The 13313-nt window shown below is 44.0% G+C and overlaps 1 protein-coding gene across 6 annotated transcripts in view; it reads right to left on the bottom strand.

The window, feature by feature from the left end:
* Positions 1 to 3418: 3418 nt before the first annotated feature.
* The window catches only part of AFG1L (AFG1 like ATPase), a 231016-nt gene continuing 221121 nt past the window's right edge, over positions 3419 to 13313 (bottom strand). For all 6 annotated transcript variants that reach the window (XM_034668945.1, XM_034668944.1, XM_034668942.1 and 3 more), the window contains 3 exons: positions 11028 to 11168; positions 7870 to 7983; positions 3419 to 5878 (listed from right to left, as the gene is read on the bottom strand). In XM_034668945.1, coding sequence (XP_034524836.1) covers positions 5750 to 5878; positions 7870 to 7983; positions 11028 to 11168 — 384 coding nt within the window. In that variant the 3' untranslated portion in view covers positions 3419 to 5749. The remainder of the gene's footprint in view (positions 5879 to 7869; positions 7984 to 11027; positions 11169 to 13313) is intronic.

Raw genomic sequence — 13313 nt, 5'->3', positions numbered from 1 at the left:
GGAGAGAGACAGAGGTTTCATTAGGTAGACTGGCCAGCATCTTCTGTATGCAAATTCCCATCTGGCTTAGCCCACCCCTTCTCCATGCTCTGTGCCCTCTCCCAGGTCCGGTTCCCTACACCAGCTCTTGGGCCCTGGGCCCCACTGGACTCAGAGGAATCCTTTATCCCTTTAGCAATAAACAGCCTTGTCCAAGTGTAGTCCAAAGTGTCTTCCGGTGAGTCTGTGAGGTCAAAACTATTTTTCATGGTATCACTAAGACACTCTGGACCTTTCTCACTCTCCCTCATAAGTATACAGTTGGATTTTTGGGAAGCTACGTGATGTGTCACATCACAACAGAAGGAACGCATAAGCTGATGGGAGAAGGAAAGCAGGCACTGGGAGGCAGCAAGGAGGCCCTTGAGATGCCCTGATACGCCATGACCTGGGCTCCAGGACCTCTGAGCAGCAGCCTTTGCTCCCCGGGAAGTGGCCCGATGTAGGAGTCAGAAGACCCAGCTGTAGGCTCAACTCTCTGTGCTTCCTGGCTGTGCGGTCATGGGCACAAGCTCCTGACGGCCAGTTGTCAACCCTTGCTGGCCATTAGAATCCCATGGGAGCATTAACAGGTACTGGCCCTGAGACCCCACATCTGACCAAGTGCATCAGGCTCTCCGGGGGTGGGACCTAGGCCTGGGAACATGAGGCTTGGAAAGCCCCTGTTGGCATTCTTGGACTTTTTTTTCTGTCAGTTCATCCCATTGACCACGAGATGGAGCCCTCTTTCTGGGAAATCTTCGATGTTCACCAAGCAGGCAACAGTCTATTTTCTCTCTAGTCCTGAAAGAATACATTTGAATTTGACAATCTTCACAGCATCTCATTAAGCCAGAATTCCATGCCCTTCGGTCTAGCCATTTAATGTGTTTCTTTTCCCTTCTGCTAGAAACCGTACTGGGTTCGGGATGTGGCAACTACTGTTTCGTATTTCTCAAAGGCTATAATGCAAAGCAGAGTTGGCATTTATTACTGCTTTATGATTAATTATTAATATCAGTAACAACTACTCTTCATGTAACCCTTTACCATTTGCAAAATACTTTTCACCAATTAGTCTCAGAATAACTCTAGGAAATGGGTATTACTGTTCTCATTTACAGACGAGAAAACTGAGGCTCAGAGCACTAGTTCAAGGTCACAAAGCAAAAGTTGGCAGAACCAGATCCTGAACCCGTCTCATTGTACTCGGATGAGAAGAGCGGGCAGAGCAGAGAGACCAGCAGTCAACCCCTGGGGACGCAAAAAGTACAGCGCTGAGGCAGGAAACTTCTCAGGACAACCTCTGGAAGACTTAAGCAAGCAGGAAAGACAGATAACCTCTGGAGTTTCAAGTTATCCCAGATGACAGGTCAGTAGACATGTTCGACCAGGCCGAGTGGCCTGCTGAGGTCACAGATGAGAAGTTTCCAGTGCGAAGCTGGACAGACTCAGTAGACATTAGACAAGAGGATAGATTTTATTAGTCTTAATTTTATGTTCCAGGAAAATGAACTGTTATGCCAATGGGAAAAATAAAGCTTCATTCCGCCTTAAGAAAAAGGTGTAAACTCCATCTCCAAAGAAAATCTTTTTCCATCAGCAAGGGATGTCTTACAGGTTAGCAGATGTGATGCTGATCATTTGCAATATCACGAGATCACTCATTACAGACTTGCTGTCAGATTCTGGCATTCAGTCAGAACCCCAATGTCAGGGCCCCAGGACCCCAGTGTCTCTGGGTGCTTCCATTACAGATGAAGGGGCTCCAAGTGTAGGTTCAAGTATTGGACTAGGGAGACTGTTTTCAGAACCAAAGCAGTTACAGGGAAAGCTTCATAAATTAGAATGTGGGTAATTTTACGGCTCCAGTGTACCTCTTAGCAATCAGCGTGTCATTTTTCCATTTTCTGTGCCTTGGCTTCCCTGTGTGTAAAATGGTAAGAGCAGTACCTAGCTCACAGGATTGTTATAAGGATCAAAAGAGTTTATGTACAAAGCATTAGAACCATGCCCAGCACACAGTAAGCATTATGTTTCTTAAATAATGTCAAATAAATAAGCGGATAGGAGCACATCCATTTATGTATTTTACAAGTGAAATCTTAATTTTTTCAGGATTCCAAGGAATTTAGACATTATGTTATTTGTATACTTGCAGGTACAAAAAATATACTTCAGGAAGATTAAAGTATTTCCTTATGACTAAAATTTGAAATCCCACTGAAAATGCTTAAATTTGATTAGAATGGTACTAGGGTCTTTTGCATTTTGTAAACAAATAGGTCACAAAATTTTTAGGTCCACCATGTTGTTGTTTTTTTTCCATTATTACTGGTGTTGGCACATAAGCCTACTGGGCAAGAATAATGCAGTGATCAGATTTTTCTTTCTCCTTTTTAGAGAAAAGCTTTCCTTCCCCCCCCCTTAATTTCTTTTAAGTTTGGACATTAGGGATCATTTCAGAGGGTACCCTGGGCATTCTCCCGACTCTAAAAGTCTCCTCCACCTGCGTTTCCATGCGAGCGGGGGTATATCTGCATTAACACTCAGCTCAAACCCCTGTCCTCAAGTATCAGTTTAAAGCATTAAAAAGAGAGAGAGAGAGAGCATTTGCTCTGAGAGATTTCATGCAACCCCAGGGAGAAAGACTGGAATGTTGAGAATGTAATAGGGACAGAACCTGGAGGAAAAACACATGAATTGAAACACTGCTTTCCAATCTAAAAGTTGTTTTTCATGTCTCATTTTAGCATTAATTTTCTTTTAGTACCATATTGTTTCCTGGTAACTGCTTTATTTATTTATTTTGGTAATAGCTATTCTTTAAGACTTTTGTTACTCTTTCTTGCAGGCTGTTTTATCAAACAGACTTTGCGGAGAAGAGATGGGGACAAAGATGTGCCATTTCCAGCCACCGTGGAACTCCCCCTCCCCCACTCCCAGCTCAGACAGCCCCTTCACTATAGCCTACCAGGCCCAGGAGGACGTGGGGCAGAGGGGACTGGACAGAAGCAGGGACATGATCCAGGTACTCACGTGAAACCTGAACTATAGTTTTGCTCTAAACAGACAATATTTAAAAGTTTAAGTTAATACCAAAATTCGGTGCAGTTACACTGAGAATCCTGTGGGCTTCGGTGCATTGAGCCAGGGCCCTAACATCACATCATTGTTTCCGTGGAAAAATTAAAACCTGGGTCCAAATACCTGACCTCAGCTGAACTTTTACAATAGAACCTGAGTGGGGACTACTTCACACACACACAACGCACGCAGAGACAATTTCTCCATCAATCAGGCTGTCCATCTGTCTGTCCATCCATTCATACTGTCTTTTCATTAAGGTACAGTATAATTGCCAAAGAAATGTGTAAAGCAAAAAGCTAAGACTGGTAGAAACGAGTTACACATTTTATATTTATAAAGTTCAAAGCCAATGGTTCTGTCGTAAATTCACCTTCACTGAATTTTTAAAAAATCACTACTTAAAATAATCTCTTTTTTATAGAGGTGCTGTGGTATAGTCCGTGAGTTTTGTAGTTGCGAATCTCAGGTCCAGCTACTTAACTTTTCCAAGCCTTGGTTCTTTATAAACAGGGACAATTCTGTTACTCTCAAGGATAGATTTTTTTTTTACCTGAGATCATGAAAGTGTCTAGCAATAAATGTGTTTCTTTTGAACTCTTGTTTCACTTCAATAAAGATATGTTTATATTTAGCCATAAAAGGGGATGAGATCGTGCAGTGTGCGACAACATGGATGAACCTAGAGGGTATCATGCAGTGAAACAAGTCAGAGAAGGACAAACACCATGTGATTTCACTTACATGTGGAATCTGAAAAACAAACAAAAAGCAGAAACAAATCCATAGATACAGAGAACAAACTGATGGCTGCCAGAGGGGAGAGGGGATGGGCAGAACGGGTGAAGCAGAGTGGGAGATACCAGTCATGGAATGAAGAAGTCACAGGATTAAAAGGCACCGTGCCTTTTAGGGACACCTGGGTGGCTCAGTCTGTTAAGCATCTGCCTTTGGCTCGGGTCATGATCCCAGAGTCCTGAGATTGAGCCCCACGTCGTCCGTAGGGTTCCCAGCTCAGTGGGGAGTCTGCCTCTCCCTTCCTCTCCATCTGCTCCCCTCCCCCAGCTCATGCTATCTCTAATAAATAAAATCTTAAAAAAAAAAAAGGCACAGCATAGGGACTACAGTCAATAGCGCTGTAACAGCACTGTGCGGGGGCAGATGGTAGGTACACTTGTGGTGAGCACAGCAGAATGTACAGACTTGTGGAATCGCGCTGGACACTTGGAACTAAAGTATTAATATTGTATCAACTCTACTTCAATTTTGGAAAATTTTAATGTTTTTAAACCCACATTTAATTTTCAGAAGCCATGATTTAAACTTTTCTCTGTACTTGGGTACCCTATGCATCTACCTGCTTGACTTAGGTTAATGTCCAAAATAGACTAATGGGAATAGATTATTCACTTATAAATTCAATAGATTCAAAGAGCTTACTTATGTTGACAACCTAACGATTTTTTTGAACTGTGCCTACCCCTCAAAAACATTTGATTTTCACAACACTTGATGTCACATTTTCCTTTTTTTCTTGAAGAGGGATTCAGATTCTCTGAACAGCCTCAACTAAGATCCCTTTTGTGGTAATAGTTAGCAAAGTCAGGTGGTACTTGAATGAATCAAAGAATGACCTCAATGAAGGACAAGTCAGATTTTACTGAAGTAGGTTCATCAAGTGTTCTTCCCTATTTACTATTAAATCCGTCTCATCACGGAAGCAGAGGCAAGGGTGGGGGTTGGGATTCTGCAGCCAGAGCGAACGTGTCTGAGCGGTGGGAAGGAGCCCCCGTCTGCTGGGGTCCTGCTGGCTTCCGATGGACCGGAGTCCACTCTGCTGCTTGGCGTGTCCAGGACTCTGTCTCCTCCTGACTCGCTTTCATTGGCCCCTTTCCCTGGTGTCTGCCCTCCTGCTGGCAGGCAGGATTGCGGGCTCTGCCTATCAGTTAGAATTTGATGATACCCATGCTCCTTATTTGACTGGTGTCATAATCCTCAATTTTTTCAGGGAACTCTGTGTCCACTGAAGATCTGCTCCTGCCTGCCAAGCTTGATCTTAGGGTAAAAAAATGTACTCTCAGTTGTGAGAAAACCTGAAGGCCAAGAGACTTAATATAATTTATGGCCCCCCAAAATCACATGTATAAGCCCATATTCGAAAATGTTGTCTCTTTAGTTTATAATAGAATCAGAAAGTTTCTTTGATTTGTATTGAAATGTAGGGTTCCCCCCCCTCATAAAAGGAGTGTTTGTATCATGCGGCTACCATGTAGCCAAAGCTTGGAGATGTCCAGAATGACACTGCGTTTAACTGTGTGTGCGTGTACGTGTGTGTTGTGTGTGTGTGTTATTCAAGTGGCTTAATATGAAGCCAAAATGTCTGGTCCTACATTAATCTTCAGGAGTGATGATTTTAATTTTGTAGTGCAGAAATAAAGCCAAATAAATAGGCAAAAAAGTAAACCTATAAAAATGGCTTTAACTTACTAATCCACTCCATCTTTGACAGTAATTTTAGATAAAAATGGTCCAGAGGACAAAGTGTATAATTAATGATGAGAAAAATGATTCCTTCAAGTCCATAAAAAAGAGTTCTCCCTGCCGTAATCATTTGTCCAGAGTTTTATTCACGCAAAAACGATGGTTACTTCTTGCTTCTGTCCCCTTCATTCCAGTACTGCTCAGTCTGCATTTCGGTGAGTCGGGAAAGCGTACGCTGAAATGCAAAGATCTCCTCTTCTCCAGTAAACATAGACAGTCCTTCTGCTGAGTCCTGGTTACCAAAACACAAACCAAAAACACAACCCAGCACCAATTAAAACTACCACAAAAAAAATTTACAGAACTAAGTACAGGTTTGAAACAACTTTTTAGATTTAAAGGTTTAGATTATAAAGTGTTCTATATGCTTTTTCCATGTACAATCTCTTAAATTAGACTGGAGAATCAACTAACTTAAACCAATAATCAATAGAAAGAACACATTACCAGGGAGAAAATAATAGGGAAAACATGAGAAGAGTAATTAAAGCCAATGCCCCAAAATTCAAATATAAAGATTATTGCATGAAGAAAGTTTTTGCAGGATGAAAATTTTCTGCAAAACCTAAAGGAAGGACAATGTCAGACAGAAAAAGAATTCTTTCTCCAAAAATGCACGTCAGAAATAAGTAACACCAACAAATAGTTCTGGCAAGTTCGGAAGAGGCTGACACCCTCCTGCGAAGCGCCCTGGGTGGGGCCACGTTCCCAACAGGAGGAGCTGAGGACAAGCCTCCGGAGCCTTTTCTGCACTGGCTGGGAAAGAGGTCTGTGGGCCTGGAGATTTGGCCTGCGAGTCTGCTTCGGGAAGGCAGAGCTGCCTTGGGTCTTGAGCTTCTGGGACACTTGATCCTGCGAACCAGGGTTAAGTTTGGGAGTCTCTCTGCGAGGCCAGCAAACAGCCTGGGACTGGTGATACCAACACGGGCTTGTGGCCAGTAAGTGAGAAAGAGAAATCATGTCTCTTTCCGTAGGGGTTTGCTATCATACTTCCTCCGAGAAAACTTCTGGACTCCTTAGTCCATGCATTCCCAGGTGACCCACTGCAAAACCGCATGACCCTGAGGTCACGAGCCCTCATTTCTTCATATATTGTTAGCACCACATGCTAAGCTTGCTTGGCCCTATATCTGAACCCTGATCCTAGGGAGAAAAATTGAAGAATTGAAGGATCAATGATTTAAGGAACTTTAGAAACTGAAATGAAATAGCCCCTCATGTATATTTTTTCAGTTAAAGACATTATTTGGACAGATGTATTGCTCTTAGAGAAACCACCATTTTGAAGGTTCCCAGCATGTGGGTTTATAAGCAACTATTTATTTCTACACATAGGTTTAAGTAGTCATATTTGGAAAGTTCATTTTTTAAATGAATTGTAGGCCTCATTTCCCCCAAACTCCTAAGAATGCATAATTTCTATTCAGGTCAATAAGGAACTGTTTCCTCATCCCAAATGGCCTTTCACTTCTGGGGTTGGAAGAATGGGGCTCCCCTCATTCTGGAGCTAAGTGTTTATGGATAGCTTTAAAATTTTGACTAATATTTCAACCGTTGAGAAATATACCCTGTAACGTTCATATAGAAGAAGGAAATGTAAAATCACTTCCGCTTGGCCTGGGGCAAATCACCAGACCCCAAGCTCCAGAGAACTGGGCCAGCACCGGCTCATTCTCCACAGGGTGTCCCTAGAGCCCCGCACCACAGGTGCTCCTGAAATGTTTACGGAACGGGGCTGGCAGATGAATAATGGATTTCTTTGTAAGCCAAGGGCCTTGCCAGGCACCCCGTGGGCCTGGGGTAGCCAGCCCGCACGCTTGGATACTGTATCTTGCACTCTACAAATCCAGTAGACATGAAGAGTACCTAGAAAAGGCAGCACAGTGTAGCAGAATGAGCCCAGAACCAGACAGGGGTGCCCTGGTGTCCAGCTCTGGCCTGCCGTTAGTCAGCGGTGTGACCATAGGCCCACTGGTCCACCTTTCTGGTGGTCTTTGTTTTCGTTACATGCAAAAACGGATCACGAAGAGTCCTTCTACCCTAAGACTATATTCTTTACATTTAGTGATACTGAGGAAAAGTCTGCTCTATTGGCTTTAGAAGGAAGCAGCAGACTGATGGTTAAATATATACCGCGTACCTTCTTCAAAATGTAGCCACGTATAAAACCAAAAACAATTAGGCCGTCTTATAATAAAAAGAGATTATGTTACTATTGCCTACCTGGCTCAGCCCCAAATCATCCATCAGTATTCTGCTTTGCTCCAACTCACTGTCATGATGTTGATGCAAAAATAAGCTTGGTATAGGAGTCGCTGCTGAGCAAATGACGCGCACCTGAGAGAGGAAAATGAGTGAATGGGAGCACTCCTTCCGTTTCACAAGCTGAAGGTAGGCACAAATCTCTCATGAAATAGAATTTCTGTTTGTCATCACAGGGAGCTAGTTGGTGTCTCTTTAAAGTGATATTTTTAAACTGCAGAGTGCTTTTCAAAATATTTCCACACAGCTTGTAACATCCTATAAAGTAGGGAGCAAAGGCTTTATCGGGTGACTTGAGGCCTGGAGAGGTCTCAGCTCATGCCACCAACTCAGGCCTCCCAGTTCGAGGTCCATTTACGCCTGGCTGTGCGGGGCCTGTGCACGCGGCAGTCCCTTCCATGCACTGCAAAGACATTACCAGCTCTTGCACAGGTGAGTGGTAGTTCAGGACATCACCACTCTAATTAGACCCTGAATTTCCAGAACCTACATTTATATCAGCATCCTACAGACATTCTTCAAATAGGCTAAGCTTGACATGAATATTTCTTGATTACACAAGTGTCTGAGTGAGTGTGCATATGTGATCATATATTGGAAACAGCTTTTATATCTTCATGAATTTTATGTCCACCAGTTTAAATTAAAAAAATTCTTGATGTTTAATAAGTCCTGAATTTGTTTTCAGGATTCACAGTTACCCTTTAGACATCATTATTTAAACAACGCCAGTACTTAAAAATAATGTATTGACATTGGGGGTAGTTTTTCCATATCCTTCTACCTCCTCTTATACATTCTTTCTAATCACAAATGACACCTTTTTCATTATTTAGATAGGAATACCCTGATTTCACAAATTTCCATGAATACATTCTAGACTTATGTCTGTTTTTAATGCTCCCAATTTCTGAAATAAGATAATTTCAACTATTCTTTAAATGAAGAATATAAACTTTAATGTGTGATATAGTTAAAGCAAATGTTAGCACCGTGGTTCTGGTATTCCATCATATTGCCACAGAACTCTTCCTTCCCATGAACTAAGAAGTGAAACAGACAGGCCCAGGGGTAGGACAGAGGGCTGGGGACCATATATTTTCTTGAAGGTATTCCTAGCTGACATGTGGACAAGAGTTTATCGATCTTCCTACTCTAAGAACCACCTACTATTGCCCCTCTACCACTTTTTTCTGGAAGCATTAGCCGTCTAAAAACAGAGGGCCACCTCCAGGCTCACTCCCTTATTCTGGACCCCGCATGGTGGTTTCAGAGCAGTGTCTGGTAAGTGACAGGACCTGATCCCTGAGCTCTGGTGTTCTCAGCTGCCTGCCTCTCCTGCCTCCGGGAGCACGTGTACGCCGGCCCCCTAGGAGTGTGTGGCACATCTGGATGTCACTCACTACGGCAGGCTCCTCTCAGCACTGCACCTGAGCCACGCTAGCTGCCCTTCGTGTTCAGGCTGCCACAGGGCCTTTGCAGCAAACGTCCCCCCTGCATTGGAGTTTAGGCATCACTTCTCAGCACTTATAAGCAGCAGTTGAGGGGCTTACAAACACGCAGGTTTCAGGTCCATCCCCTAGGATTAGGGTTCATTTACTGGGCTGAGGGTGGGGTGGGCTCTGGTACGTGGATCTTAAGTAGCCCAGGGGATTCAGATGTAGGCCCTCCCCAGCAGGACTTCCCTAGATTCCCCTGCCCCCACAGAGATCAGTCTCCTCTCCCCCAGACCCTCATGGCACCATACTTCTCTCTCAATCCTTCCAAGAGATCAGCCCTCAGGGATGACTTTATCTTTAGTTCTGTGGGTATTTGATTAATGCTTCTCTGACACTAGACTGTAAGTTCTATGAAGGCAGGCACCAGATCTGGCTTTGCCTGTCGTTGAATTTCTAGCATTTAGCACTGCACTTGACATGAGAAATGTTGTTGACTGAATGAATAAAAGAAACATTAAAATCTCATCTCTTTCCTCCCAGAGGATTCTGGTACTTTTCTACTCCCCTTTAAAATCCCTTCAATTTTAGAATCACTGCTCTGTTTCTGTACAATAAGGAGAAAAATTATATCCAACAGTAAAATAATATTTAACTCTATCTTGAAGTTGTACTTACGCTTTTACTATAAATATGTATTTACAGATATTATTTTTTAAAAGATTATGAGTGAGAGAGCTCGAGCATGGTGGGGGAGGGGCAGAGGGAGAGGGAGAATCTCAAGCAGACTCCCTGCTAAGTGCGGTGCCCGACGTGGGGCTCAATCTCTGGACCCTGAAATCATGACCTCAGCGGGAACCAAGAACTGGATGCTCAACTGACTGAGCCACCCAGGCGCCCTACGTATATATATTATTAACAGTGGCTCACCTTCACTGAAAGCCTACTCTGTGCCGCACAACGTTCTAAGTGCTTTATGTGCTCATTTAATCCTCGCGACAACCACATGGAGTAAGTACCATTATTACCCACTTTCTTTCTAAGAAGGCAACTGCAGCTCGAGAGAGTAAGCTGGTCCTCGAGGCAGACAGCCTGGCCCTAAAGCCGATTCTTGAATCAGTGGACTGTACTGCCTCTGAGGAATGGACACAGGCTCGGTAACTCATTCGGAAACACATGGCTAAAACAAGCCGCTGCAATGCCAGAGACGAGGGTTTCTGGGTCCCAGGGAGAGAGAGCTCCCATACTGAGGAGGGCCTCCAGTCACTCATTCATTTGTCCATTATTTTTGAAGTCCAATCATTTATTCATGCAACACGTGAACTGACTGAGCCCTCAGTCTGGGTAGGGCAGCCTGTTGTATGGCACCATAGTGTGCACATGCTATGTCTGGGGAATGATGGCATCGTGACCATCGCAGTGTCTTTGATGGACAGAAGGTATCACTGATATCTGCTATCACGGATACTATGTGTACAGCATTTGGCTTGTGCCAAGCGTCACTTTGAGAGCTTTTCATGGATTAGCTTCTTTGTCCTCAACAATTCTCTGAAGGAAACATTATTATCCCCAATTTGTAGATGAGGACACTGAGGCATAGGGAATAAACCAGGATTCCAGTCCAGGCAATCTGACTCCACAGTCCAAAATGTTTAGTCTTCAGACAATGCACTGCATTCTTACCTTGAAATCATAGAAGTTATCAATGAGAGTTATGAATCTTCGAGCTTGTGTCCTCTTTGCCAGCGTAAATTGTGGAATGTTTCGTAAGAATACTGTATCAAAATTCTTTGACAGTTCCAGATAGTCACTGGCTCCAAGTGGCTGTAATTAAAATGAAAATAAAGACTAGAAAACTGAAGCCAATTCCAGTGGCCCTGAATTTGAAAACACTTCTTTTTCTGGTCACAGTCTGACCTAGGTGGCAGCTTTTGGGGTAACTTGACCAAATGGAGCAGTGTTTGCACTGTAGGCTAAGGATGGTGTCTATCGTGACTGTAATAGTGATGTAGAAAAGGGGCAAGAGAGAAGACAAGAGTGTGGTGGGGAGTGAAAGAATATCTCGAGCCACCTCAGCTGGTATCTTGTAGGTCCCTGTCCTTAAGCCCAGCCTTCCATTTTGTAATTTATATAACTGTAAACATGTCCCAACAAATCCTTCCTACGGCTCAACTGCAGACTGTCACTACTGTTGAATGGTGCCATCTTACAGTGGCATGCCAACTCTTCTATCACCATTTTGAAATAAAGACCATGTTTCAGTGTGCAATCATCAGAAAATATTTTTCATTTAATTTGAAGTCCAGCTGTGCAGGTGCAATGTAGTGACTGTTGCTAACTTCCGTAGGAAAGACGGGAGGGTTTAATGACCAGAAGCAGACAGACACCTGGAGCATAATTTGGTGCAACATGCTCCCTCTTGATGTGAGAAGGGTACAACACTCAAGGTTCACAAAATCACCCACAAAGACACCACCTACGAATGTAGGCACTTGTTCCCAAAAGATGAATTTAATTCATGAAAATTATGACAACTATCTGCAAACACATTTTTGGGGGTTGGGAACATTCCCAACAAGCATTACCTCTCCTCATTTTAAGTTGCAGATGGGTGAGTGTTTCTGGCCTGGCTGGAATGCGGACGAGACCAGGGCCTGAGTGGGCCAGAGATACTCAGCTCAGAAAGCTCCTGCATCACCAGGACCCATCCCTGGGACACAGCTGAGCCTCCTCAACTTCTGGCAGAATCTGTCAACATTCCTCCCTGTCCAGAAATGTCTCCCTCACTTGGGGAGTCATCTGGATCAAAACTTCTTCCAGAAATGTAGATATGGCTATGTCCCTGGGAGAATTAGGGATTTACGAGGGGAGACCGTCATTCCCACTGCAGAGCCCATCCATTTGAGCCTACACTCTCCTAACAAGCAGCTGCAACCAGTCACACTCAGGAAAAGAGACCTCTCCTGGAGGTGTGGGGAGGTGAGAGTACGGCAGAGAGTGAAACTCCGGGGAAGTGGTTCCCTCAAGGGAGAGCAGCTCTAAGGAGGATGCAGCCATTATGAGACCCTGGGCAAAGGGACAGGCAATGGGAAAGAGAGCACAAAGAAGGACCCAGCTCCTTTGGAAACCTGCTTAGAGATGTCCCTTCCCCTTATCTCCTCTCACCACCCAGGCAACACATGGGGCTCGAAAAGGGGACCCTTGCCTTTCCCATTTCCCTTCCCTGGCTGGGCAGCCTTTACCTCCAGACCTGGCCTGACCTTCCCTGAGACTCCCCCACTCACTGGGCCACACAGGGACTGGAGTGTGGGGTTTGTTGGTTTGTCTGTTTAACCTTGGGCCTCTTATGAGGGAACCCTGCTGTCAAGCCTGTTATGGACCAGGAGTGACTCCTCAGTCTGCTACTTATTAACGGTGAACCTTTGGCAAGTCACATCATCTTTCTCTTCCTTTAGTGTTCCTATCTACAAACTGGGAAGTTGACTCCTAGTTCACGGGATTGTGATGATTACACGACGGAATGCGTGTACAGCATTTAGCACAGTGCCTAGGACACAGTAGCTCTCAAATCACTTTGGCTGCTTTTTATTTCGATTATTTTGAGCCCAAACAATTAGGCTCACTACTGATGAGTTGAGGACGTAAAGAAGTGTCATTCTCAATAGGACCAGTTAGTTTTGTTCCACCAGCGACTATATCCAAAACCCTAAATAGTCTTTGTGCATCTGCCAGTCCTCAGAGTCACAGCAGGGACCCACGGAGACTGTGGGATCCCACGTAATGAAGACAATTCCCTGCAGCGGGGGAAGGCAAGATGACGGTGTCTTCGGGTAAAAAAGCAAAACTCCTACAGCAAGACACTCAAGCTCTGAGGGTGACAAACACCACAATTTTGAGATCAGTTAGACTTTAGTGTCTCATCTTTTGTAAATCAGGAAGTATATGTAAAAAAACGTAAAAGCTCATCTC

The sequence above is a fragment of the Ailuropoda melanoleuca genome, chromosome 10 (assembly GCF_002007445.2).
Source record: "Ailuropoda melanoleuca isolate Jingjing chromosome 10, ASM200744v2, whole genome shotgun sequence".
In the NCBI taxonomy this organism is placed as follows: domain Eukaryota; kingdom Metazoa; phylum Chordata; class Mammalia; order Carnivora; family Ursidae; genus Ailuropoda; species Ailuropoda melanoleuca.
The sequence above is the reverse complement of the archived record's forward strand: the minus strand, read 5'-3'. Positions and strand labels throughout refer to the sequence as shown.